Below are 25,927 nucleotides of genomic sequence, written 5' to 3' on the forward strand. Positions count from 1 at the left end.
GGAAACTAATAAGTTCTTTTTTTGAGGCGGCCAGATTTCGCAACTATTTCATACTTCCTTGTTGCGGGCGCGGTTTGAGCAGCACACCCACATCAGAGTCAAGCGCGTCAGAATGACTTTATAGCATTTCCGGTTTTCATATTTCAAAATAAATCTTAAAAACCTTTTCCTCCAGGACATGTTACCTGTTGGGATTAGTGCTTGCAGATTAACCTGAACGTGGTATTACAATTCGTCTAGCAAAATTATGTTAAATATAATGAATAGCTATTTTTAATATGCCCTATTTGTGTTATATATATATATCTGCTGTTACGGGCATTTAATAGATTGTTATTTAAAACCAATTCAGTAAAACCAAATTCCTACCGCGAGGGCTTCGCGCTGCGGTGCTTTTATTTTGAAGGCGGGTTCACCTCAGCGCCTTGATGAAGTGCAGCATCGGAGTGAACTCCGGGCCAGTGGGACTCCGGTGCTGTCAGGTGAACGCGCTGCGCGTCAGTGAGTAGAGCTTCACGGACACGGGACTATTTATCTCGTGAAGAATTCACATTTTAAAGCCAGTGGGACAAATCACGACGACGCGCCCCCTCCGCCCTCCCGCCTTCCCGAAGCGAGGTAAGATGATTTTCTTAAATCTGTTGAAGGTTGAAGAAGACTTAAGAGCAGCTTGTCAACGTTAATGAATGACTGAAGACACTTTTTTTTCCTCCACAATTCACACCGCACCTGTACCTGTACAGGACATGTGATTTAATTATTAATTTGATTTAATGTAATTATCATAATTATACCCATCTTCACTTGAATGCTCAGTGGATGTTTTATTTTTCTGTTAAAAACTCCATGTAGTTGTCCATTTGCATTCATGTACTTTTTGAATCCACGTAGTCTTAGTTATTACTGTTTCTTCGGTGTTTGGCTCCGGAGGCCTGGACATCTCCATAGTTTCTGCACATGTTGCAGCAAGTCATGTCTTGCCCATTACATTTGCTCTTGGCTGCCTTTATCAGCTTTGTAGCTCAACACCTATCTATGCCAGATCTCAAGTCTTATTAATCTGAAATGGTGGATGACCCATTTGTAAACACGCATAAACTCATACAATCACAGAGCTCAGCAGCTGATGCTCACTTCCGCCTGCTCAGTTTAAACAAGCGCAAATGTTTACAGTGTCCAGGTCCACTTCAAAAGCAGTGGCTCTCTGTTGAGTGAGCCTCAAATGTTACTGCTCTCTGTTAAAATCTCCACATTCCTGCTGTGTTTCCCCCCCCCTCACAGAGCTCCCCGCTGGTTTCCCAGAATGCCGTCTATGAGGGAAGTATCTTATAGGTAGCAGCAATCACGGTGGACTGTGACGTGGAGATGGTCACTTGGGCCGCCTTTCTGACAGTATGCATATGGATACAAACGCAGACGGCCTCGGGACAGCACGCGTGTGCTTCTACCCCACGCAGGACGGTGGATTTCACCGTCAATTACTCCCTCCCCTACTTCCAAACGGACAAACCCATACAGAACATTGCCGTGTACTTGCAGGAGGACGGCTCAGAGGTGTACGTCGCGTGCCAGAATCTGATCGTGGCAGTCAATCATGCGATGGAAAAAGTATGGGAGGTGAAAACCGGACCTGTGGGCAGTCCCGACTGTGAAACCTGTCAAGTGTGTAACGTGGAAATAGATCCCGGGGATCCAGTGGATACAGACAATGAGGTTCTGCTTCTGGATCTCTCTGTAGTTCCCGCTCCCTACTTGTACATTTGTGGGAGTACTCAGCACGGGATCTGTCACTTCATCGAGATCGGCTTTGAACAGCCGGAGCCGATGTGTTTATACAGAAAGGAGCAAAACTCTCCCAGCCAGTGTCCAGACTGTCTGGCCAGCCCCCTCGGCACCAAAGTCACCATCGCCGAAGACGGCACCAGCATGTTCTTCTTCGTTGCGGCCTCTGTGGATGACACGGTGGCACAGAGGTATCCACGGAGGTCAATATCGGTGGTGAGGCCGCTTTCAACGGAGGACGGCTTCCACATGGTCATGGAGGGCCTGACGGTGCTCCCCACTCTACGGGACTCTTACAAGATCGATTACATCTACAGCTTCTCCACCAAGGAGTACGTCTACTTCCTGTCCCTGCAGAGAGAAAACCCGTCCAAGAGCAACTCGGCCTTTCAGACCCGCCTGGGCCGGCTGCCCATCCTGATCCCGGAGGTGTGGATGTACAGGGAGGTGGTCCTGGAGTGCCGCTACGAGCCGAAGCGCAGGAGGAGACGGAGGGAGGGTTTCAGGGACATCGTGTACAACGGGCTACAGGCGGCATACTTTGGGCAAGCGGGGAAGGACTTGGCGGACCAGCTGAGGGTGAGCGGAGACATCCTGTACGGGGTGTTTGCGGAGGTGAATGAGCACGGCGAACCCCAAAAGAACTCGGCCCTGTGCGCCTTCCCTTTGACCAAGGTAAACCACAAGATAGACAAAGGCGTGGAGGCCTGCTGCGGGCCGGGTCCAGAGCAGCTGTCCAGAGGTCTCTGTCACTTCCAGTCATGCGAGAGCTGCCCACATGAAGTAGTGAGTAAATCCTTTTCCTTTTGTTTTTTTCTCTTGCCCGACTGTTGTGAGAGCATAGGAACAGTGCAAAGGTCTCCCCACGCCCAGACAGGAAGTGACCTCTACAGACAAACACCGTGTAATTGAGTCACATATGATGGGAAACAGGTAGTTTATCATTAACCATACAGTTTTATATCGTCTCCTTGTGCAATAGGAGATAGTATAAAGTAAATCTTGACTGCTGGGGTAGTGTACTCTTGTGGGTAGTGCCATGGAAACACCGACGAAGCTTTATGGGAGAACTGGGAAGGGTGGATGAGTCAATGGTGTGACCCGCGCGTTGCCACACCATTTCTCCGCTCTGTTAAGTTTCAGTCTGCGTGAAAGGGTGGCAACTGTTTACCGTGCAGAGGTTTGATATGAAACGGTTTCATCAAGATTAAAAAAAGGCTTAATCTTTGCAGCGAGGTGAAGTTCTTCCGGTTGCCAGAACACGTAATTGATAAGGGGAAACGTGTCGGAAGGTAAACGGCGGCTTAGTGGGTTGAATCCAACGCTGGAATAAAAAGAAAAGCAGGGCACACTCTCAAAACAGCGTTTGGCCGCGGTGCTCGGAGGAATGATAAAGGTGTGGTCTTTTCCCCTTTTGTCGAGTTCAAACGGTGTCCTTTGAGCAGCTATGTGTACACCTACGCTCGTGTGTGCCAAGAAACACACAAATCCTGCTGATAAAAAAAAAGGCGGAATTCCGAGGGGAGGGACAGTGTTGGACTGTGTCTGGCTTTCACGCATGTTATCTGAGTAATAAATGGGTATAACATTGGACTGCAGTCTTAAAGCTGTCGGTGTGTATTCGAGCTTCAAATGCTGAAATGCAAAGTGACTGAAAAGATCACGTGAATATGGAGCATTCAGGTTGCTGGAAGCAAACGGGGGCGTGTTGGGGCAGGTCACCCGAATATGACGTTGCAGTGGAATGTTTACCATTATTTGAACACATCCTGTCTCTTTTTTGTTGTTGTTGGAAGTATTGCTTGTTACGAACTCATGTTCTGCCAACCATCCGCACGCACGACTGTCGTATCTGTGTGAGGGAATGGAAAGCCCAGTTTCAGCAGCTGCCAGCGAGTCAACATTCCCTGAAGAGCCGGAGTCACCGCTGGTTTTATGACCTTGTTTCTCTCACAGCTTGTTTCTATATGACCTGAGGCCAAGGCTTGAGCACTCCCTTCCTGAGAGCATACATTAAGACCGTCTCTCTTTCATGCACAAGAATGTGACTGTTTATGTGTGTAGAGGGAGATGGATGCTGTCCAAGATATTTTAGATGTATCCATGCATGCGATTTGAAAATTGACATCGTCGGTGTGTATGTGTGTTTACGCAGCGCTCCGAAGGAAATGAGACATGCGCTGCCAAGCCCACTCTGGTGTCGAAGCCGTACTACAGACTAGACCTCTTCAACACGCAGATGCGGGACGTCCTCTTCACCGCCGTCCTAGTCACCACTGTTGGGAATGACACACTGGGACACTTTGGCACCTCAGATGGCCGCATACTGCAGGTAGAAATGTGCCTGGAGGTGATATAGTCATTATGTGGCCTGCTAGTGCCTCTGCAGTTTCTATGTATTAACCAATGTATCCAGTGCTCATAATAACCATTGTTTCACATGTCTAAACTAAACATTTAAGCAGCCAGAAGCAGGTGTATTGTAACACTTCCACCGATGAAATCCCTTGTCTCTGTTTTGTGTGGTTTAGGTGATTCTGACTCTGTACAGGCCTGTTGTTTTTGCCAACTATTCTCTTGGAGACACCCAAGTGTCCAGGACCGCACATGTGTACTCGGGCGATTCGCTTCTCTTCACAGTGGGAAATAAGGTACATTTTGTAACATCCTCTTCAGGTACGGCTTGTGATTGCTATGGGAGCACACTGGAGCTCAGGCTTTAGAGTAGAGTTCATTGGTTGATTGGGATTTCACATCCATCGGATAATGATGGGAGCTGCCATAAACATTCAATCAGTGACAAAAAATAAACACATATATCTTAAAGATATGAAGATGATTTACAAATAGTACTCCATCTATTAAGAGTAATCAGTAAAATGCAGTTCTTAATTTAGGCCCAAATCTGTGTATGAGTTTAAATCAATGTCTCTCTGCATTTTTTTTGTATAATGACGAGCCAAAGCATTGTCCATGTTTTCCTGCCTAACCTTTGACTGTTTTTTTCTCCATAACATCTGGCTTACCCCACCCATGTCTTCCTCTCTCCATGCTCAAGATGTTTAGGGTGCCCTCTGCAGGACCGGGGTGTGCACATTTTATGACATGCTCCATATGTTTGACAGCTCCGCGCTTCATGAACTGCGGCTGGTGCTCGGGAGTCTGCTCGAGGCAGCGTGAGTGTGCCTCGCAGTGGAACAAAGACTCATGTGCGCCCGTCATTACCGAGGTATAAGGTGTAACCGATTAGCCACCGCATGACGTTTAAAGAGGGCCTCATGCAGAAGCATTCTCTTAGATTTCTCTTATGAGAAAAAAGTCTGATGTAAAATCCAGATGTGCTAAACGTTTGTAACCATCTAAATCTGCTCTTGCCCGGGTGTGTTGAATGATGAATTACACTTGATCATAAATTGGAGGTGTGTTTTTGGCATAAATGCTGTAAGAAGAACAACTATTGAATGGAGTTACAGTTAAATAAACAGGCAAAGCATTGAATAGCAGTATGTAAGCCATTCAGAAGCTGAACCTGCATTAAGTCGTCCAAGGGTTTTATTGTCTTAATTGGATCAAAGGACCAAGAGTATTCATTGACCACACAAATGTAATAATCCAATCATTATCCATTATCTTTAACCAATTTGCTATTTAATGACCATTTTAGAGTGATCAATTAATCTAACCTGCATGTCTTGGACTGTGGATATGGATGGAAATAAGAGGAACTATGTTTTTAGCTTTCCTGCATGAGGCCCCATGAGTCACGAAGTTACTTCCATCACACTGATTGTGTTGTAACGTTGGATGAAACCACTTTTCTCTGCAGTTTTTCCCCAAAATGACACCCGCTGGTGCAAAGACAGAAGTGACACTGTGTGGCTGGGAGTTTCAGTCTCCTCTGCGACCCGCCATCATCAGCGGCAAAACCCACATCATCACAGTGGGCTCCGGCACTGTGTGTGCCGTCCTGCCTGAGAGGAGCAGTAGTGAAGTGTGAGTAGCGTACATGCAACGACACAATTAGTAATTCATCGGTTGGCTGATTAATCAGGCGGATTAATGGCAGTTTGAGATTTTTCTGTGTTCAAGTGTTAAATAAATGTTTATTTAAGTTGTTTATTGTTGTGTTTTATCAGATGCAAAAAAAAAAAAAAACTAGGTTCAAGCTTCTTTATTTGTCACGTGGACAGAGATGCAGCTTAAAACATGATAACAACAAAAACATTATCGGCATTGCTCAGTAAAAATCGGCATCGGCCATTGAAGAACCCATATCGGTCGACAACTAAAACCAACCACGAACTTCATCAACTGAATTCATAGAAACGTCTTTCCGTGTGTCCGTTTATGCAGGTTGGTCTGCAAGATCCAGGAGAACACACCAAACCAGGACCTGGTTATTACTCTGGAAGTGCATGAGGGGAAGGTGGAGGGCAGCTACTCAATTGAAGGCACAGCTCAGATGTCTGGTTTCTCTTTTGTGGTGAGAACGCTAACTTCTAGTTAGTTCTGTATATTTGCATAAATGATATGCATAACGCAGCATTATTAAATTATTTAATATTTCCCCTCTGTGCAACCAGGAGCCAAGCTTAACAGAAATCCAGCCTGACTACGGACCTGTGTTTGGAGGAACGACTGTCACTCTGACAGGCAGATATCTTCATTCTGGGACGCAGAGAGACGTCTTCTTCGCTGACAAAAAGTGCAACATTCAAAGGTGAGCAACACAGAAGACTTTTTCTTTTGCTGACTAATGGCCTTCAACTAATTCAGTTCAGATACCTCCTTTTTAAATGAAGGGATTTAAGTCCTGTGATCCCCGTTTTCCTTTCAGTGCACCTGAAGGAAATGGGACTTCTTCCGTTGTCTGCCACACAGCCGCTGCAGCAGATGTTGGGAAGGTACCTGTGAAAATATTGATTGACAGCTTTCTAGTGACGACCACTAAGATGTTCTTCTACAAGAAAAACCCCAACATAACCTCGGTACTTCCTAACTGCAGTTTCCAAAGGTTAGGACGCTACTATACTGATCATAATGAGACAAACAGTGTTTAATCCTAAAACAAGTCAAAGTGAATACATTTGTACTGTCATACAGCGGCTCCAAGTTGGTGATAGAAGGTCAGAATCTTGACTCCGCCCAGAAAACTGTGGTTCAGTACATTTCGAAAAATTCCAACCTGGAACGAGTGAGTCAACACTTTGATTTTATCCTTATGTAAGTCAATAGTTGTGAACAATAATACAGCATGTGCTTACGTCACTTAAGGTCTGCGGCGGCGCATTGAACGCCACATATATGGAGTGCTGGACCCCGGCTTTAACCAAGGAAATGCCAGAAGACAAGTCTGACTCGGGAGAGCTTTTTATTCACATGGATGGGAAACGTAACCTCTGGAGGCGACACTTCGACTACCACCCTGATGCCAAAATCATTCCCTTTGAAAACGAGGACAGGGAATTACGTCTGAAACCAGGAGAGACGGAAGTTTCACTCCATGTATGTTTACATTCAAATCTCAACTACAACAATGCTGGCAAAGCCCATTCGTTAACACTCTTTCTTCGTTTCCATACATGTAACAGCATCGGAAGCTGAACACATGCATGAAGATCACAATGATCATTGGGGGCTCAAGCTGCAACGCCCAGGTTCTGTCGAATGAGCTGACCTGCAGAATCCCTAAAGGCCTGGTTATTCCCGGCGAGGGACTGCCCGTCAAGGTGAGAGACGCTGCTTTTAAATGGACCGCCTGCATGACCTCACGCTGAATGAAAGTCGTCGTCTGCTCTGCTGCCGTAGGTGTCTGTGAATGGGGAGCTTTACGACGTGGGAACTGTCGTCAACGACGACGGCAACAACAGCACCGTGATCGCGGGCATCGCGCTGGGCATCTTTGCTGCTCTGGCGCTCGGTGCCGGCCTGGCGTTACTTGTGATGATCCATTTGAGGAAGAAAAAGAGAGGTGCGAAATCCTTGACTCTAGAGCACTTACTGTGATAATAGCTCCATCCTGTACTAATGATCTGTTTATTATGAACCTGGCCAACTGTGACTTTTGCTTTTTCACTTTTGGCCCACGTTACTGTATATTTCCATAGTTTATTGTTCAGTAATTTAATTGATGACGTGTATTCTTTCAGCCAACATAGAGAATCGTTTGTCAACAATGCTTTCACGGAACCGCATGGGCAGCAGTCCTGATTTCTCCCCGACAGGTGACTACAGGCGAGGTGAGACACCCAAATTCATGCCACGTCTGCATGCCGCGGTTCCCTCGTTTATTCCCCCTTGTGTTCTTCAGCAGATCTGTCCAGTCAGACATCGGCTTCGGGAGGAATGTCCTTCCATGGTTTACTGTATGCTGCGAGCCACGATCACCTGGCCATTCCTTTGATGCCACAGGATAGCTCAACGGTCAGTGTCAGCTCGGCCCTTCTGGAAGAGGTCAAAGAGGTCCTGATCCCCGCTGACATGCTCCGGGTTGAGGACAACCAGGTCATCGGCAAAGGTAAGCCTCTTGTCTTGTGTAATGTTTGTTTGTGATGTTCTTCCTTGCTAATATTTCCGTCTTCTAATGCAGGCCACTTTGGTACAGTGTATCATGGATATCTGATCGACAGCAACAAGCAAGAGACACACTGTGCTGTCAAATCATTGAACAGTATGTGCATTTTTTAAAAATATAAATATCATATGAGTTCTTGGCTGTTGGATGAGTCTGTATAACATTCTGTGTTAACAGGGATAACAGATTTAGGGGAGGTGGACCAGTTCCTCAGAGAGGGCATCCTTATGAAAGGTTTCCACCACCCCAACATACTGTCTCTGCTGGGCATCATGCTGCCTAAAGAAGGGCTCCCCCTGGTGGTTCTACCGTATATGAAGCATGGGGACGTGCGTCATTTTATCCGCTCGGAGAAAAGGGTAACTTACACAATGATTGGATGGATATTTGTCATTACTTCAGACCATGACGTCTGTCTCTTTGATACTTCTTTGTCCACCACAGAACCCAACCGTGAAAGACCTGATAGGCTTTGGGCTTCAGGTTGCCAAGGGGATGGAGTATTTAGCCCAGAAGAAGTTTGTCCACAGAGACCTGGCTGCACGTAATTGCATGTGAGTGTGAATCACAACATAATCACATATATAACTAGGCTGGACACCCTCAGGCTTACTTTCGCTGTTACATTGCCAGAATCTTTGGCTCCAATCAGAAACGGCCATTCTCTCCTGGCACGCTATTGGCCGGTGACGTGACGAATGACGATGACGAAACACAATGGGCATCGTTCATTTGAACGATGCCCATTGATCCCGCCTCTTGAGCAGTAGAAACAAAGCGCAGCTTCCCCAGACTAATGTTCAATCTTAAAAGATTGACCTTAGTATGGTGAAAACCAGACTAATATATAACTGGACTGTATATATAAATGTAAGCTAAAAAGCTTTGTGACCTAAATAACGCATGATTTAATCACCTACATTTTAAGTGATATATTATACAGGTGTAGGGTACGTTATGTAATAGTGTAAGTGATCAAAGTCTTTACTGATTTAATGAAAGCAACAAATACTACAGTGTAGATTGGTATTGATCTATGGTCCTTAAAAATAGCAAAGTTAGGAAAAAATGTTTGTTTCTTTAACATAATTAATGTTTTCTTTTTCAAGTGTATTCAGTGGATCCCACCAAATGACAAGTATGACAGTATACTGTATTTTAGATTTTATTTTATTTTTTAAATACAACAACATATTTGAGACACTGGTGGTATAGTATCACTGTCTTTTTGTGATATTTCATTTGACCATATTAATGGAATAGTGCAACATTTTGGGTGAAAAACACCTTTTTGCTTTCTTGGAGATAATAATACACTCTCACTTCTTTTACTATTTCTGTATCCTGAACATGGCAAATCTTTAATCACTGCTCTTCAACACTGATTTTTCCAATTGGTGTAAATGAAAAAAGTCCACCTTGCTCCTCTTGAGCACACCTCGAGTACAGAGCGGTGTCACCTTAACAGGAACTGGGCTGAGAGATGATGTTTTTGTGAAGATGCCTTCTCTTCTCAGGCTGGATGAAACCTTCACAGTAAAGGTGGCTGACTTCGGCATGGCCAGGGACATCTATGACAAGGAGTACTACAGTATCCAAGATCACAAACGGGTCAAGCTGCCAGTGAAGTGGATGGCCATCGAGAGCCTGCAAACACAAAAGTTCACCACCAAGTCGGATGTGGTGAGTGAACTTAATCCAGTCCACTGAAATATGTTTGTTACCACATTTATGTACAATATATTGCTTATCTTTTCCCCCCCAGTGGTCATACGGTATCTTAATGTGGGAGCTGTTGACCAGAGGTGCCAGCCCATATCCAGAAGTGGACCCCTATGACATCACACACTTCTTGTTGAAGGGACGCCGGCTTCCACAGCCACAGTTCTGCCCTAATACCCTGTAAGAATCATGCATGCACCCCATAAACATCCCACGTCATAATGACATAACACAATTCTTATCATTTTAGTTTCTTCAGAGACTTAAATCTCTGCATCCGTTTTATCTCAGTTTAATTTTTTGCTCAGTAGTTCGCTTACATATTCACTCCCATTCACTCATTTCCACATTCATTCATTCCACAGCTATGCAATCATGCTGTCATGTTGGGACCCGGAGCCCGAGTGCAGACCTAGCTTCCATAGCCTGGTTTCAGAGGTACAACACATCCTGTCTTGCCTCGAAGGGGAGCACTACATCGGCCTGAAGGTTCACTACGTCAACCTCGGCCAGCCGCGGCCCTACGCCTCCCTGAATGGATCTGACGACGAGGCCGAGGACTCGGACTTGGACACAAGCAGTCACGCTGGCTGCTGAGGGTGCAAAGTCCTAAGACTCACTGATAGGAACGCGGGATCCAGATTAAAGTTGGGGACAGCATACAAGAAAAGGGACAAGTTAGCCCGGATTCATTCATGCATCACATCGATTGTTGATCTTGTCTACAAGCCCGGGCACAAGGAAAGGTTTGGCTACTGATTTAAAAAGAGAATGTAGGTGCTGTGAACTCTTATTTGGAAGACAAAATCACACTGGAAGTCGACCATCCTTGGTACCACATTTTATTTGGAGCAAAATAGAGACAGAATGTCGACGGAACTGATTGTTCTCGTTTCAAACATCTGAAGCAAAAGTGTGACAAAATGAATGTAAAATGTGCTTTTGTTCTTAGACTTGCTGTGATAGAAATATTTGTCTCTAGGTTATTGGATTCGACTGTTAGAAACAATGGTCTATGAATACTGGCATGTGCTCAAGGGTCAACATTTTTAGTTCTTTTTTTTGTACAATTTTCTAGCTATATGGGGGTATAATATGGATAATATCCTTATAGGATATGTGGAATAAATAAAAACGGACATTGACGTATGAAATCATCATACTTGAGGCAGAAAAACTCACTCTTCTCAGAATTAGAACCATTGCTGCCAAAAGCTCTGCAGCACCTATTGAATTATAGAGTGAGCTGTCTGTGCTGTTCAGATATCAACTGGCTTGGAAACACATCGAGTACCTTGCAATATCACTAGAGGGCAATCGTTGCCTCCTTCTAAAGCCTGCTTCAGTGGCTGCTGCAGTGATGTCAACTCAACACAAAGATGTAACACAAACAGCACAACTACACTACGTCCCTACTGTGCTTTTTCCCCCTTGTTTTCTGCTTGTAACTAAAATGATTTTAGGATATACGCACAAGGTATTCTGACTTCTTTTAGACCGACAATGCAGAAAGACGGCTGGCCAACAAGCTTTCTATCAGCATTATTCGATTTTGGCTCTGGTAAACTTGATTTTTTTGTCATTGCTGCATTTTCTCTTCTTCCTACCAAAGCTTGAACAGATGTTTTTTTTTTTGCTCTGGGTTGCACTGTAAAGAGTGTTTTTTTTCCCCACAGACAAATGCTCTATTGCACATGCAGTACTTGTTTGTAAAAGGGTGTCAACAAATTAAATTAAAGAGAAATGTTTTTCCCAGCCTCATTCTGAATTAATACTAAGAAAGGAAAATCCTGATTGGCACACAAGGCATTTTTTCGGTTAATAAAAAGCAGCAAGAGAAATTTTGTATGAATGCGGATCATGAAAGGAAATGACACAAGTGTTCTCTGTCAGGTGGACGAGAGGGAAAAACACACCGTTAGAGGTCTGAATTATGTCACCACAACCAGACTGAAACCTGCATGCTTCTGTCTAATCTGTGTATCTAGCATTTGCAATACTCTATGAATAATTTATGGCCTTCAGGTGCTGAAAAGATGGCCATAATAATACAAGATCGGGTTGTGTTCAGGTAGAGGCTTGGATTTGCAGCTCGAGACAACACAACAGAAATACAAAATCATGGATATGTTTTTGTTTCGAACAATCACTGAATGTGAGTTTTACTTTTAGTTAAGAGGCAAACATGCAATGTGTTTATTTGTAAAGTATCTGCTCTTTCAATAGCATTAGGGTTCCAAAGTCTCTGGCTTTCTGTACAGATTTGTTCTCTAACTTGTCATAGTGATCTCATAATTAACTTGCCTGGGCAGTATCTGGGATTGTGTGAGGCGGTTGGCAGTTAAAATTTGGCATGAAATAAGGACACTGGCAGTGGAATCAAAACAAAAAAAAGATTGGCGTCGGGGAGGGGGGATGTTGTACTTGAAAAATAACAGCAAAGTGGCATCAAAACAGTATTTTTGCTGTTTTCAGGGAGTCTGCTTTTCTTATGATTGTGATTTGATTTGATTTACATTTGTTTTACTTTACTGTTTTAGAGGTTTGCCAAATGTTGCCTATTTCTGTTCAGGATTTGCTTTCAATGCAGTTGAACCTCAACTGCCAGTGTGTTGGAAAAATCTCAGTAGTTCTTTGCTTTTCGGCGCTGTCTAGCTTAAAGGGGTTATCCACAATTTATTGAGCAGTGCAAAAACATTTGAGGGACTTACAAGGGCCACCTTAAAAAAACATGCTCAAACGTGAACCAGCAAATATTCTGACATAGTATTCTTATATATAATAATGTTCACGTGTACATTGTTTAAAGGTGTAAACTACAGTTACTCCAATAGGATATGAATGTGGCAAGTCGAAAAAACACAAATGACATCACCAGTGTTATTTTCTCCAACTTTAGAAAAGTCTCCCAAAACCACAGCAGGGAATTGTGCAATTGTTTTCACGGACCGAGGATTTGGTCTTTGTGAGTAAAATTCTTCTTTAAAGAAATTTGTTTGTTGAAAGGACAAATAATTAACTGAAGAACGATTAAACCAACCATCAATTAATCAATAAAAAAACCCAGACTCTCACAAAAAAGAGTCCCCGAGCACCTACACCTTCAAGTCTCAGAAGTCTATTTGTTCAGAGGCACAACATGTTCCTCCAACCACTACACACACACACACACACTACCCCGTCTTAGTAGCACAGTGAGGGGCTGGCTGCACTGAAACAAGCTGAGAGCATATCCATAAGTGTCTGGTCCAGAATTCCTTTTGTTGTCTTCAAGTGTAGGCCTATATATTTATAAATATTTTACACTTTTATTTCACACTGTCCTGGTTTTGAAGCAGGGCTCAGTCGAAATGTGCGAAATGGCAAATATCATGCAGCAGCTGTTGTGTGATCATGACAAACTGGACGGGTGAGAAGGATCTCTGGCGACTAGCTGTTTCCTGTCGAGACTTATGCAAATGTGTCCTCTTCGGACTAAACGGAAGAACACAAGATTAGGGCAGCCAATCAAATTCAGTCGTCAACTATAAATGATGTATTAGTTTCTCCGTCACCTCGTATGAAACCAGTATTCGTAAATTGCAGTCTATTTACAGGGAAATAACACAGTATGACGTACAGCGGTGTTAGCTAACGCAGCGGTACTAGCTAACATAGCGGTACTAGCTAACGCAGCGGTGCGGTGCTTTAGCTATCAAGCGGTACTAGCTAACGCAGCAGTACTAGCTAACATAGCGGTGCTAGCTAACGCCACAATAACAAAGATAGGAATTATTTTAACACACATGCTCCAATGAAAAACCAGGAAATGCTTTCAGCTTTAGGCTCATATCTTTAACTTTATGACTAAAATACTGACTAATGACCCAGAGTATTGATGAAAACGTTTGCCGATATTGTAAATGGAAGACTACTTTTAAAAATTTCCAAACAATTCCGATGAGCTAATGATGAGCTGAGTGAGCGTTAGCATTCTGGATGTGCACGTTAAAGCTAATAGTAGGCTTGAAATGTATTTTGGTCATTCCAGGCATCAGATGTTCTGCACTGCGTATAAACAGGAAGAAAATAACAAAACAAACATGATTCACTGATGTTGAGCCTTTTCCTTGCAGGTGTTTTGAACTATGACTCACAGTCTGAAGTTTTTCAACATTAAAGGTCCCTCATTTTTTTAAGATGTTGGTGAGAAAAGGTCTGTAGAGGAAGCGGGAAAATACAATATGAGAATGTAACACAATGCATACTTAATTAGTCAGAAATGTACACAGTGTTGGGCTGTCTGGGTTCTCAATTTGTACTTTTGATAATAAAAAAAAGTGAACATTTGACAAACCAATAAAAAACAACTCGATGTAATATTTTTCTTATTTATAAGGACAAAGTTCTAATTAAATATGCAAATATAAAACATTTAAAATGACTTTCATTTCCAATACAAGTTTGTTGCTTGTGTAGTGAGAATCAAACATTTATTATGTATCTCATTTTGTATTTTGATAAACACTTAATCACCTTTTTTTTAAAGAGAACCTTTCCGTCTTAAAAGCCCAACTCCCTGTACGGAATACCTTGCAAGTGAGTTTGTAGCCTTTCTCACTCTCTTGTTCTCTGAATTGAATCTGCTATCCTTGAGCTTGTGTACCATCAGTAGCAACCTGAATAGAGAGGCAATCTTCCTCCCTCTCCCTTGCTCTTCTCCATCGCTGCAATGCATTCAGAGGGAGGACGAAGAGCTGGGAGGTCACAGATGGAGAGAAGTGTTGTTTGTTTCCATCTCTGCTCTGTGAGTGAATGTCTCCACAGATGGGATTATATTGAAAGGAAAACAGAAATTTGCAGAGCACTGAAAGTGCTTTAGAGTTACAAGGCCACGCCAGGCACGAAGCTAAATGTACTTGTTAAGAGTTTTTCATCATCCATCTTGTTATCAGTATGCCAGAGTATTTTTGTAGTGTACGAATGCACACTCTGCTGCTGCTAAAAATCAGGTTTTACATACTGCATGCTGGATATATTCTGAATGTGCTAAAGCTATATACATACTGAATGCTGCGGCGATAGGATGAACAAATACCATTAAACGGGATTCAAATGTATGCAGAATATATAGACTCTATGTGATCATTGCTGTTTTTCATGTACTGACTTGTCGAGTTACTTCTGCATTAATAATGAAACAGATTCCTTCAACACCCGTGCCTATTCATTTTTAATAATACCAACTGCATACATAACCACAAAAATGTGTTTTCACATAGAAAACTGTGAGAAACGACGTGTTTATCTCTTGCTGATAAACAATGCTCCCTTAACTGTATACTGTTTATGCCTCAGTAAATGTGCATATGTACACATCAAAGATTAAGTACATAACCATGTTTATATCCACACTGTGTTACGGATCCCTTTGGGAAGATCTGGATCACAGGTGATCAGGAGCTGAGGGTGCACCTGTGATGATCTCCCTCAGCTGCAATCAATCAGTCCGAGTGGTTATATAAGGGAGCTGCAGATCCCTGATCAGTGTGGTGTGTGTCCAGGGGTCAACACCTTCAGTTGGCTCTCTGGGGTTTGCGTTTGAGTGTATGTTTTCAGTTTTAGACATTTTGTTCCCTGTCCAGTGACTCCCATTAAATTTTTGTTTCTGGGTCAAGTTCTTTGGTTTATCTGTCATTTTGAATCAGTGGGTGACTGAGTTTTTTTTAAGCCACTAGTTGATTTGTGTTATTGTGCTTTATTTTGTTAGTTTCCCAACCTGCGACCTCGGTCCTTCAGGCTTGTATTTCTGGGAATGTAACACTGTCAAAAACTTGAGGTTGTTTCCACAGAGAACAAACTAAACAAGCTGAGCAGTACTGTAAATCAATCCATCAAAGGCCAAATAATGTGTTTACAAGGAATTTAAATCTGTTTTTTGTTGTTCTCTATGTAAATACACAGAAATAGAAACACGGGTAAAGACATTTAATTATTTGACTTACTGGACCAAAACTATGGAGATAACTGAAATCCGTCTTATGTGTGGCTGCAGTTATTTCATGTTGGCAATTGTATCAGTTTAAAATACTTGGAAATACTGGGCAATTTTGTTTTATTACAACAGTAGAGACACCATTAATGGAAAATGCCATCATCTTGACTCTGGTTTGAAAGCATAATTATTGTTGGATTACTAAACGGCTGTTTACTGCTTCAGTCCTTGGTATTATTTGGTGACAGGATAAAACAGTGAATCATACACAACGATCGCTTCCCCTTGCTTCCCAGAAATGCAAGTTGGTCATTTTATACTTGCCATAATTTGATATTCACAGAGCCAGTCTGACTACCCTACAGCATCGTCATGCATGCAAACATTTTCCTCATCAATGTTGTATAAATACACACTCATTGTACACTTTTACTGTAATTATGTTTTACAGTAATACAGCATTAATATGAGTGTGCTTTACTGTTTAACGAAGGTTACAATATATCTTCTGGACTCTAATGTGTAATACTCTAATCGAATCATGAGCCTACAAGGGTATACATGAGGTGTATAAGGCAGCACACACCGCTGCCTGACTGGTCTACACCCTCGTCTGTGTGATAATAGCAAGGCCTGCTTGGAAGAGGGTTCCACCTGTGCTAATAGAACTACAATGTCGTAACCGTTCTAACTCTAGCTCACCAGTAACCTCTACTGTAGATATTAGCAGTTGCATCTAGCTGTGCTCATTCTTTAATTATTTCGTCAAAATACTCCAGGGTCTCCCTGTCATGCAGAGACTTCCTGTCCTCTGACTAGCTGACTGTGGAAGCAGGATAGCCGCGAGGCTCCCAATCTCGCTCTCATTGAAGCGAAGCATCACATTGAAGCGTCAGAAGTGATCCCACCGCTGCTGGTGTCAAATGTGCTGGCAGCACTCTGCAGGCCAGGCAGGCTGCTGGACCCGTCCCATGTGTTTCTTTGTGTTTCCCTCTCTCTGTGTATCCTGTCGTGTGTGTGTGTGTGTGTGTGTGTGTGTGTGTTCTGCTCATCCCTGCTTCCTTTCCTGATCACACCTGCTGCCCATAAAGACTCACCTGCTGCCACTGAGACAGAGTATTTTGCCTCGTAGTTTGTTTAAAACTGTTGAACTTTAACTCCTGCCTCCGTGTCTGAGTTAACATTTTGGATCCAGTTTTATCAAAACAAATTGGTATTGATCTTTAAATAATTGAGTTTGAACATTGCTTTCAATATTAAAAAAGTTACATTTTTACATTTACATTTGGCCAAGTTTGTTCAGTATAATTTTGTGGGATGCTGAAACGTATTCCTCTAACAGGCCTTTGACTTGAGTTGACACCCATAAGGAGAGCACACACAGAAAGGTCCACATTGGGTTCCGACAGTCTCGTCTCGAGGTGTTGCAAACCACCGTGACTGAGGTTCCACATGAAACCATGAGTGTGTTATTCTGTGCAGCGAGTCATGAAGTTTCCCGTATTAACAGACAGTCTGTGTAAATGAGAGAAGCGAGAATCAATCATGTAAGCTTTGGTTAGCGGGGTTTTAGACAGATTTGACAACAGAATAGGTGGATATGAGATTTTCTCTCATGCTGATCTGTTTTGTCTTCCAAAAGCCCTGTTGTGGCTTGTGAGCTTGTTGCCATGGCAACCACCATTTAATACCAGTGGTGTGTAGGAAGGCATAGAGATATGGTTGGAAAATTAGCGAACCGCTTTATGCATGTTTTATAATCTATTCATAATTTCCACGTATGTGTGTGTTTGTGTCGGGGCAATGAAATAAATTAATTTGGAAGAGCAATACTCTCCAGAAAATGATATTCATTCATGTATTTAGCAACACTGGGTCATATCTTCCCATGATTAATTCAGGGATTATGTTTCTGTTTGGAGCTCAAAGTGAATACTTTATTGTGAGTACATTAAATACATATATTTCTTTCTCTCATTAAACAAATTGTTTATTTTGCTTATTCTCTTTAGATCTCATGAGAATCAGTGCCAGTCCAGTCCCTGCAAGTAACATCATTTAATCAAATGATATGGTTTTCCATATCGGCAGGGTGAAACACCTTTGAAGGGCACTTGAATTTAAACTTTTAGACATTCATTATTGTTTAAAGATAAGTAGGCTTTTTTCAAAGAAGTGAACAGTGACCATTAAACTATGTTGACATCACAAAAGGATCATCATCACAGTACATAAATAGGTCGTACTTAATACAAAACGTAATTAAGCACAACAATTGTAATTAAAGATGAACAGAAGCTACATCCAATACTAAAAATGTTGTCATTTGAAGGTAACTAAGTCATATTTTGTACATAAATCTTGCAAAAAGCTATGTTTTAAAAACTGTGGATGTAACAGAGTTTATGAAATGGAAGAGTTCTTTAGTCTACAACCTGCAGCAATTAGGAGAAAGAGTTCCACTGTTTACGTGGTTAAGTGTCGGTGCAGATCCAGACTAGACCTCATAAACACTGAACCACAAGAAAACATAATAAAAAAAATAAAGAATAATAATAAAAATAATAAAAAATAAATGGCCTTTCCACATGAGCACAGAAACCCCAGTAATTATAAGAATATGACACCTTTAAAGAACGTTAATTTGTTGCTGCTTTATCCGGAAGGGGTGAACCAATCAAAAATGACCAAACTAGCTTCGTATCATCGAATACCATCGTACCATTAGCCTAAATTAAAAGTTAGGGACTCGGGTGACACAAGATAGTTTACAACTCTGATCATTTCTCTGTGAAGTGGACTGTTGGAGTGTTTACTTTGACACAGATTTCATAGATACACCACCTGTTACAAGCCGATCAACATTATGGACATCCGGTCTTGCTGTGTTGTGGTAACTATGGTAACCTCAAAGAGCACCAAATGTTCTCCTTGAAGTGTGAGGGTATCATCTGTGACACTGTGCCTCCCTCACTGTGTGGAAGCGAAAACAATCAAAATCCACATGACTTGTTGTCGGGATGATTTACTCTTAAAGAACCAATCCACCCAAATCCCCCCCCAAAATAAATAGAACATCTCAACATCAACAGTTTTACTATAAATACTATTATATTTGATAGATACAATGTTGGAATTCAGATGTAAACACTTGATGAAGCAACTCCAGAAAGCAGCCGAATGTGCAAAAATGTAAGCATTCTAAAATAGTGACTCACAAAAAGTGCAAAAAGGGCAAGAATAAGATAACATGCAGTTGTAGAGCTTCTTTTCCTTGTTGCTGTAAAATGCTGCATGTTGGAGTCCTTGAAAGGCATTGAAAGGTTTTGAAAGGACGTAGATGTTATATAATATATTAGATATATTCCTCACACTTTTCGATAAGTGAAAGGTTCCTCTTGTGTTCTCTTACATGATTGATTTGATGAAAGAACAGCTTCCAGCGTATGCATTCTTGCTGTTGGGTCTTACATGTGAACACACAAAAAATATTTCTTAAAAAACAATGACAAAGAGTTTGCGTGGAATCACATAGTTTGATCTGTGTGACACACACACACACACACACACACACACACACACACACACACACACACACACACACACACACATTCCTCAATGGAGAGACTAAGATGTCAGGCAGGAAGACAGACATGCTGCAACAGTGAAGCAGGGGAGTCACTCAAGTCCATTCATAGACTTACAAATGCTGGATTATAAATGCAGCCATGGTAACATAGGGATGAGCAGAGCATTGATAGTTTCAGAGAAGCACAGTGAGGCACTGCCTGCGAGCTCTGTGACGCAGATTCCCTATTTGCGTATACTTCTGCTGTGTGACAGACTAAAGAGCTTTGTGCCTGGATAATTACAACTGATATAAATCACAATTAGAGGAATATACTGCATGGGCTGTTTGGGGCAGGGCTTCTTGTTAGGAGGCACCAAGAAAAAGGTTTTCTTCTTTATGAGATATTTTAAAATACATGTGGTCAAAAATAACTGATGACGTGTCGGCACCCTGCGTATTGCAAGTTACCAGTTTGTAATTCATCAGACAGCTGTTGAAGGTCAAACTTCCATGTGGATCAACGTGCAATTTTAACTGATTTCACAGCACAGCTTTAAATATTGAGATCCACAGAATTGTGCATAATAAATACATTCTGCCAACAGAAGAGTGTACTCTCAAAGGTCAGGGGGAGAACTAGTGATACAAAGTTACTCTGCTGGACAACAAGACTCATTAAATCCTTGTTAATAATCTTCAAAGTTGCTTTAGGGCTCCTCGCTGTGAGATTTGTTAGTGTAAAAATGACTTTTATTACAGCTTCCTCTTTCAAAAGGCACTAAAGACTGCAATATCTATGTCCCTGAAGAGGCTGTTACTATGGTAACGGTGCACCAAAATCATGGATGTCAAAGACAATTTAGCTTTTCTAAGCGCAGAGACAAGCAATTATTAGAAAATAAAGGCGCGAGTATGGAGTAACCATAATTTGTAAATGGAGTGTAAACATACGCTGATGAGGCGGCTTCAATTCACACGAGTCATGGTGCTGTCATGTCTGTTATTTACGACTCAACATATTTGTGCCTCAACTTTTAAAGAATATGCAAATGCAGGGCTTACCTGAGCACTGTCTCTGATAGTGTTCTACTTTTGCGACTGCGTCATCGAGGCTACATTTCTGTTTCCAAGTTAACGTTCACCTTTTTATTAAACAATTTCAAATGTGTACTTTCCCCCATTCAAATGTTTTCCATCCCGGGCTGATGTCACAAAGACCCTTTTTTTTTTAGCCTTAAACTTAGAGCCGTGATGGTGAGGATTATAAAGCTCCCTCTCTATAATAATGACAGTGATATATAAGGGATTCCAGGACTCACATTTGTGATGCAACACAACCTGCATTGCTCAGACAGCCAGAGTTCTGGAGAGCTGTGTGATACCGGGAGTCAGGAGAGAGAGTAGGTGTTTTTGTGGGTTGGTGGGGAGCAGGTTGAAGATGCTCCACCACTCTCTTTCCTGTTATCCCAATGGCCTTTTAGCAGCATTACTCATTTTTAGGAAAGAGACACTCGTGTTACATAAGCCAACAGAGCCTGCCTACCAGCTAAAATCCCCGCAGATCCACTGTATACCTGTACATAATTGCAACGTGCCTACCGGTGGTCAGATCCATTTTCTCTCTTGAATCTGCTCGACTGCTGCATGCGCACACACACAGGTCTGTAGATTTCAAGAGAAATATTAACATAAAATCAGTTATTCCTATGCTCACTCGTTCCAAATATATGTACAATTTCACGGAGAAGTCATCTATCACACACACACACACACACACACACACACACACACACACACACCAAGATGCTCTCCTGATCCTGTTACCAGTTACTGTATCTGTCCTCTGATTTAACTCATTCATCTTGCATTAAAGCACATTCTATATTGCAAGTTCTTTAAAAAAAAATGCACGTGACATCCTGACTTTCTCTTGGTCTAAAACTTTAAAAATGCAACCATTTCAAAGGGGATCACTATAGCATTGACACCACTGACGAGCAGTAAGGGGAAGATCTGCTCTGGGATCAGATGGTTGAATGACTGGCAGCAACTTTCAGAGAAAAACATATCGAGCATGCTTGTTAAAAGTCTTCGAACCACGATGTTATCATCAACACATTTGCTACACGGGTGCGCGCGCGCACACACAGGCAGTTGGGGGTGCGCGTCGCACACGCTCGCGCGCACTCCTTCCCCTCCTTTCCTGCATCATATCCCGCTGTTATCGTCACGCGCTCACGTAATACTCCCGTGAACAAGCTGACTTATTGGAAATGCTCGAGGATCTGAAATCTGTCCGCGAGCGCGCTGACCGTCAAATCAGCGGGAGGAAAAGTGAAACAGGAAAATACTAAAAAATTAAACAATATTAATTAAAAAAAAAATACTAGACAGAGATAGCTCTGGATTATTGGTTATTACCTACTTCGTTGAAGGTAAGTGGACGCAGTTTGCGTAATATTAAATGTTATATTGCTACAATAGAATGTCGAGGAATGTTGCCTGAGCGTTATTCCCTCAGCAGCCCACCCTGCGCACTCAAACGGGGGGCGAATTACCGCTTTCGAAAACTTTTGTGGCCATAAAACATTTTAAGGTTTAAATATCGGACGCGTTCACGTGATTTAAACAGCCTGCAGGAGTTGTTGTTGTTTTTTTGTTGTTGTTTTTTTTATTCTGCAACATCCAACCCGCGTTATGCGCAAACAACAATGTGTATTTATGTGTATAAAGATGCTGGAGCGGTGAGGTTGCCGGTATAATCGGTCAATCCTGCTGTTTCACCCATAAAAGCCGTCGTTGACGCGTAATTCTGCTCATTACGAGCCGCTCAACAAGTCCATTCACAACGTGAGCGTCACGGTTCATAAAGACTCGCCTCGGATTTACATAAGACATGCTGCTCATGCTCTCAGACTGCTGCAGCACCTCTCCAGCTCACAGCTGTTCTGGTCTCACAGTCTCTCTGCCTCCCTGTCATTATTTGTCATCATTTCACACCCGGAGAGCTTTGATGATCGCAATTCCCACTTAGGTTGTCAATCCAAGTTCAGCCCAGAAGGAAGGAGGGCGAGTGCTCTGACAAGTCGGGGTGTGAAGGTGCCTGTCATGGACTGAATGAACCATAAACGGTGTGTGGACCTCCAGAGGTCCTTTTGCTGGCATTGTAGGGTATTTCAACATCGGGGAAATGCATGTGGATCAATCACAGGGCATCAAATCAGAAGTCTAACATGTAAATTGTTAAAAAAGTTTGGGAACCCTGATGCACTCCTATTTGTTCTGATGCAAGAGAGTGGCTGATAAAGATTAAACAAGCTCTAATATGTGTAAAAGACTTGATAGTGATAGAACCCCTGATTTAAAGTAAGCTCCTGCTTTTCAGAAATATATACTTTTTTTATTTACCTGTGTCTATTCCCTTGATGGTTCGTTCTGAGTGAAATATTCATCATTGAATAGAATGTTTAAAAGGCTTATCTGAATAAGGTCTCGGCCTTTTGTTTGTGCGTCAGACTTATAGTTAATTATGTCAGATTTCAGACATGTGAAAACAATCCTCCTCATTTGTTATTAGTTTGGTTCAGATCCTTGATCTTGTCTGGAAAACCGTGTTTTGAGTCCAGATCAGCAAATGGAGTTTCGGTCACATCCGGTGGCCGAGGTGCTGGGCGGTAACGTCGGCGAGAACGCAGAGAGCTATTCTGCACAGACAGCACCAGGGTGCATACTCTAGCACTTGGTGACCATGGCAACAAAACAACATCTGAAGGAAAGCTGGTCAGATGAGCCAACTATGCCCAAAGAAGAGATGAATGGTGGTCTCAATGCATAGAGCAGAGTCAAGCACAAAGGAGGGCTGATTCATGCTTTGTCCAAAAAAAAATGTCACGTTTCTTTTTCCGGACTTCCGGAGAAGCAAACGCGTCTCTCTTCACAAGTCTTGATGTCCTTGAAAAGTATAAGTGCAAATCTTTGTGTTCACAGCTAGGAAAAAGCGCCATTTAGGCCATCAACGAAGCATTACGGGCTTTAAAATTTGGCTCCGCCACCGTCACCACCATCTGCCCCCTGTCACCAAGCCCGTCGCTTTGAAGAGGCTCGGCTGTGGCCAAATCCACGGCTCCCTCTGGCCTGGTGCCATCGTCTGACGTGACTTTGACAAACCTTGGTTCTGAAATAGCAACGATGATTTTACCAAACCACTTATGTTAGACGATTTTTTTTTAAAAAGCACATCGCTCCTCTTCAAGCCTACATCTTTGTTTAGTGATCTAACAGGAACTTTAAATTGAGACCGACTGTGTGTGTTCTCAGTGCCCCCAAACTGCAATTCAGCAGATGCTTGAGGAATTTTCAGTTGCTACTTCATAAATATCCTCCCACACCACACTCGGCTATATGCTTCCCCTCGGACGGTGTTGAAGTGTGCTACCAGGACGCACTGTTGGGGCCCCTACAACGAACTGTGGAGAGGCGAAAGGTAGCGATATCCATACAAATGAGCTGCTACGTTTGGGATAATCATCACCCACTCGTACATCTCACTTGTTTGGCATGACTCAGCAGGCCTGAGCCAGAAGTTGGAAAGCGGTTTGCTATGGTGAGAAGTTTCATGTCAATTTGACTTTGAATTGTTTGGGATTATAGTGGCTGGAAACTCTAGTTTATAGAACATTCATTTAATCATTTAATGAGCAGCTGATGTTGTGTTTACCTGAGGGGGAAACGTGGGGTGTTTACTGCTATATTCATGCTCTGAACACCAGAACAGATGTCCTTTAACAAGTTAAAATATGGCGATACACCCATGTGACGCCGATTTAGCTCCTCTGTCAGGCCGCTTGGTATGTTATCGCCATAACGGAGCTTGAATGCATCCTCCCTTCAGCAAAGATGGAGTGCAGTGTCACAGATGTTTTAAACATTGTGCAAACACTACTTGTCTGTATAGTCATCATGCTCGGATGATTGGTGCATCCCAAAGTGGGAGTTGTGCAGCACAATCACATCAGGAACACCAAAAGAACCCAGATGCCTCAATCACATTGTTCTAGATTACATTTTGCCGTAATGTTGCCTTTTGGCCAAGCAGTGTAAATGTGCAACAGCTGGAACACGGTGTAGTTGCTCATGTTACCTCTAATCATAACAATCATAACCCTCATTACTTTGTGTTATGCTTGTTGTGAATGTGTAACAGGCTGAACGTGCAGGAGCTAAGACGTGATGACATCATCATTAGAACAAGTCAAGTCAAATTCATGTATAGCCCCAAATAATGACACAAAACATCAATTTTCCATTCATATTTAAATTATTTCCTCATACAGCATCAACTGTCTGGAGAGTAAATACAAGACAAATCAAAAATACTTAGTTTCATGTTCTTGTGTGGCACGAAGCTGAAAGACGGGCGTCATATATTTCATATCTCCGTTCCACTCTTGTTAGTATACCTTCTGTCAACTTTAAGCTTGTTTCCCCCTGATTTACAGTAGTTGCTGCTATTCTTAGTGTGTATCCCTGATCCTGTCACTGCTAGACCCTCTGCTGACTTCCTAAGTCATTACAAACAGATGCCGAAGTGTGTGAAACAGCTGATTAGGTGGCAGTTGGCCAAGTCTTCCACAAATCTGGCTGGATCTGAGCATATTACTCTCAGGATAACAGGTTTCTTCATTATTTTTAATGCACTTTGCACTGCAAAACAAGGTTTTACCTGTTTTTTACAGGTTTTACCTGTGACTACATCGTGCTACTTGGAAACGAATTGGATGCAGATTTGAAATCTGTTTATCAAATGCAGCAGCTCTGCGTTTGTCATTATCCCTCAAGGCTGTCCACAGTCACGTTCCCTCAATGCCGAGCTGTCTGAGGTTTGGGTACGGCATTTAGATTCCCATTAGTGAAGAACACTTCATTTAGATCTTTCAAACGGCAAAGATAAAAGAGCCCCGATTCAGCAATAGTCGAAGTGCCTTCTATCTCCTCTTCTGGTGAAGGAGAACAGCCTTTTATCTCCGAGATTACTTTGAACAATGATGGAGGGGGGTGGGGGGGTGGGGGTGCTCAAATTGAGTCTGACTTATACTTACTGCCTAGTGTTTGGTGCACTGTGGCGCTGTGAGTCAAGCTCGCCAGAACAGGTGAAGGGAGGTTTGGGGTGTTATGACGCCGATAATTGGTCTCACATCAGATTCGACCCTTAACTCTGCCTGGCCTGCACCATGTTGTATTTCTCTGTGAGATCTGGTGGGGGGGGTCTAGGCCACACAGTCCACCGACTTTTCAATGGTGGCTG

At 42.6% G+C, this 25,927-nt stretch overlaps 1 protein-coding gene across 4 annotated transcripts; it reads left to right on the plus strand.

The window, feature by feature from the left end:
- The first annotated feature begins 458 nt into the window (after positions 1-458).
- LOC311032549 (macrophage-stimulating protein receptor-like) lies at positions 459-11,833 on the plus strand. Of its 4 annotated transcripts, none has more exons than XM_084039427.1 (21): positions 459-618; positions 1,282-2,568; positions 3,938-4,114; positions 4,314-4,433; positions 4,841-5,011; positions 5,609-5,775; positions 6,136-6,265; positions 6,366-6,502; positions 6,620-6,796; positions 6,886-6,976; positions 7,057-7,287; positions 7,374-7,511; positions 7,591-7,753; positions 7,932-8,021; positions 8,093-8,299; positions 8,372-8,452; positions 8,534-8,715; positions 8,801-8,910; positions 9,874-10,039; positions 10,122-10,258; positions 10,444-11,833. In XM_084039427.1, exons 2-21 carry the CDS (start codon positions 1,366-1,368, stop codon positions 10,673-10,675), a joined length of 4,110 nt encoding a protein of 1,369 aa, XP_083895553.1. In that variant the 5' UTR covers positions 459-618; positions 1,282-1,365; the 3' UTR covers positions 10,676-11,833. The 4 variants fall into 4 exon arrangements, with proteins under 4 accessions (XP_083895553.1, XP_083895554.1, XP_083895555.1 ...); XM_084039428.1 differs by having other exon boundaries at positions 8,096-8,299; XM_084039429.1 differs by having other exon boundaries at positions 7,932-8,006.
- The last annotated feature ends 14,094 nt before the right edge of the window (positions 11,834-25,927 follow it).

This window comes from Eutrigla gurnardus, assembly GCF_963514095.1.
Source record: "Eutrigla gurnardus genome assembly, chromosome: 2".
In the NCBI taxonomy this organism is placed as follows: Eukaryota; Metazoa; Chordata; class Actinopteri; order Perciformes; family Triglidae; genus Eutrigla; species Eutrigla gurnardus.

Bases quoted from the DNA above. Each gene is read 5' to 3' on its own strand.
- LOC311032549 (XM_084039427.1), top strand. From the start codon at position 1,366: ATGGTCACTTGGGCCGCCTTTCTGACAGTATGCATATGGATACAAACG. The intron at 5,012-5,608 runs GTATAAGGTGTA...TTTTCTCTGCAG, and splicing joins GTGCGCCCGTCATTACCGAG to TTTTTCCCCAAAATGACACC. The intron at 8,716-8,800 runs GTAACTTACACA...TGTCCACCACAG, and splicing joins TTATCCGCTCGGAGAAAAGG to AACCCAACCGTGAAAGACCT.